Below are 2,253 nucleotides of genomic sequence, written 5' to 3' on the forward strand. Positions count from 1 at the left end.
ACTCACTTAAACATCAGAGCTAGATCAAGGAGTCAATCAATCTCTTGATTGCATTTACCCATGATCTCCTAGACATAACCAAATTCTGTCAATCACTTGATTACATTCACCCCATGATCACCTAGGCATAACCAAATTCTGTCAATCTCTTCATTACTACTATCCAAGCCAAGAATATAGTGCCTTGCCATAACTGATTAAGGGATTAACTATCAAAGCCCTATCTTCCCCGAACCCAGATAGAAAGACTAGCAGCTAGCAACTAAATTTAATAATTTTAACAGAAACCAATTACAAACATATGATTGCCTACAGAGATTTCGTGAAAAATACAATGACAGCACTTCTATAAGAATGTTTCCACATTTAGGAAAATTGGCTGCCAAGGCCATGTCAATGGAATTTCAACTACACCAAACTGCGAAATCGTTCTCCTCCCCAACAGCCAAGTAAATCCAACTCCATAATAGATATATCAGAGAGCCAAATTACAACAATCACGAGGCAATTGAGACAATAAGTTAAAACAATATCTACAAACAAGAACCAAAAAGAAAAAAAGAGCGCTACTTATCACCTCGGCACTCAGCGCCAGCTTCACATCTTCTCTGATCTTCAATGGAACACTTCATATTCAACAAAATTACACTTTCAACTCCAACAAGCTCCTCAGCCCCTACCAAAACCCTGAATCGCCACGGATCATGACTGCAAGGGATACTTCCGAGGCCTCCCTCGCTTCCTCGGCCCAGATCCAGCAACTCCATTCGAAATACTTCCTCTGGCAGCTACCCTCGCAGGCGTCGGCGCTGCAACCGACACAGCAACATTTCCCCCATTCTCCTGAACAGCCGCGGCAGGCATCCAATTCGGAAGTGAGGACGCAGACTGTGGAGGTGCAACCGTGACTGGAACCGGCGCCGGCGCAGGCTCTTTCTCCGCAGATCCCACATTCCCAACCACAAACCCCATCGGAAAGAACCCCCAGCAGCAGTAATAGGCATCCTGCCCCGGCACCAGTGGGGGCAGCGAAGGAATCGAGATCCCATGGAAGGACCTGTCACAATTCTGGCACCTCAAGCAGCATCCCTCGTAAACCCTAGGGTACTCATACAACCTATAGCAGTACGGACACGCGGTCCAGAAATTTCCCGATCTGTTCTGCCCCTGCCGCTGCCTCGCGTTCGAATTCTCGTCCGCCGCAATCTCGTTCCTCGCGGCGGACGCAGGCGTGTTATTAGTCATGCTGATATTCATCCCGTCGAAGCTTATGGTGTTACTGCTATTATTTGTCCTGGCGCTTGGGCCTGGCCCTGGACCAGGCCCAGGTCCCGTTCTACGGACCGGGAGCTTGTCTTGCTGGACCCAGCCGGGAACGGAGAGGTCGACTCGGGAGAAGAAGGAGAGCTCCTTGTCGTAGTTGGACTTCTTGATTGGGTCCGAGAGCACCGCCCAGGCGTCGGCAACGAGCTTAAAGGCGTGGTCGGCGTACGCAAAGCGGCTCTTGTCAGGGTGGAGGAGGAGAGCGAGGCGGCGGTAGTTGCGCTTGATGAGGTCGAGGTCGTTGGTGCGGCGGTCCACCTGGAGGATGCCGTACCAATCGAGTTGGTGGTGGTGGGGGTGGCTGGTGGCGGCGTTTGGACGGTTATCAGCAGCTAAGAGGACTTCGACGATGGCGAGGATCTGGTCGGAACCTTCTAGAAGAGGTTCGGTTTCTTGGGCGAGGATGGCGAATTCGCGGGAGCCGTTGAGATCGCGGGTGTGCAGGAGCTTTTCTGCGATCCCGAGTAGACGTTCGGCTTCTGCTCTCGTTGCCGTTTGCATTTCTTAAACTTTTTGGATGTTTTGGATTTGTTGTAAGAGAGGGTTTTGTTGGGTTTGGTTTGGTTTGGTTGATGCGTTTCTTGGTTGGTAGAGTGAGAGAGTTACTGGAACTATTGGTAAAAGCTACAGAGAGAGAATGGGTTCCTGGTTCAGTTCTAGCTTCTCAGCCATTCTCTCTCTAGTATGTACACACGCTTGACTGGCTTGAGGCCTGAGGGAGTACATGTTTTAGGTTTGTTTTGTATAATTTTTTAATGAGATATTTGTAATTTATACTTTATTAAAATTTGATCAACATTTAATTAAAAAAATAAAAATAATAAAAATGAGTAATCTCACACTATTTGATATAATTTTAAGCCATTAAAAATATTAATCTACTTAATATATTAAAATTGGATTTTTTCTCAACTAATAAGGATGACATGT

At 47.3% G+C, this 2,253-nt stretch overlaps 1 protein-coding gene across 1 annotated transcript; it reads right to left on the reverse strand.

The window, feature by feature from the left end:
• Nucleotides 1–263: 263 nt before the first annotated feature.
• LOC130941676 (uncharacterized) lies at nucleotides 264–2,042 on the reverse strand. Its single transcript, XM_057870241.1, has one exon. It carries the CDS (start codon nucleotides 1,822–1,824, stop codon nucleotides 703–705), a length of 1,122 nt encoding a protein of 373 aa, XP_057726224.1. The 5' UTR covers nucleotides 1,825–2,042; the 3' UTR covers nucleotides 264–702.
• Nucleotides 2,043–2,253: the final 211 nt, after the last annotated feature.

The sequence above is a fragment of the Arachis stenosperma genome, chromosome 7 (assembly GCF_014773155.1).
Source record: "Arachis stenosperma cultivar V10309 chromosome 7, arast.V10309.gnm1.PFL2, whole genome shotgun sequence".
Taxonomy (NCBI): Eukaryota; Viridiplantae; Streptophyta; class Magnoliopsida; order Fabales; family Fabaceae; genus Arachis; species Arachis stenosperma.

Excerpts from the sequence above, each read along its gene's own strand:
- LOC130941676 (XM_057870241.1), bottom strand. The coding sequence starts at position 1,824 with ATGCAAACGGCAACGAGAGCAGAAGCCGAACGTCTACTCGGGATCGCA.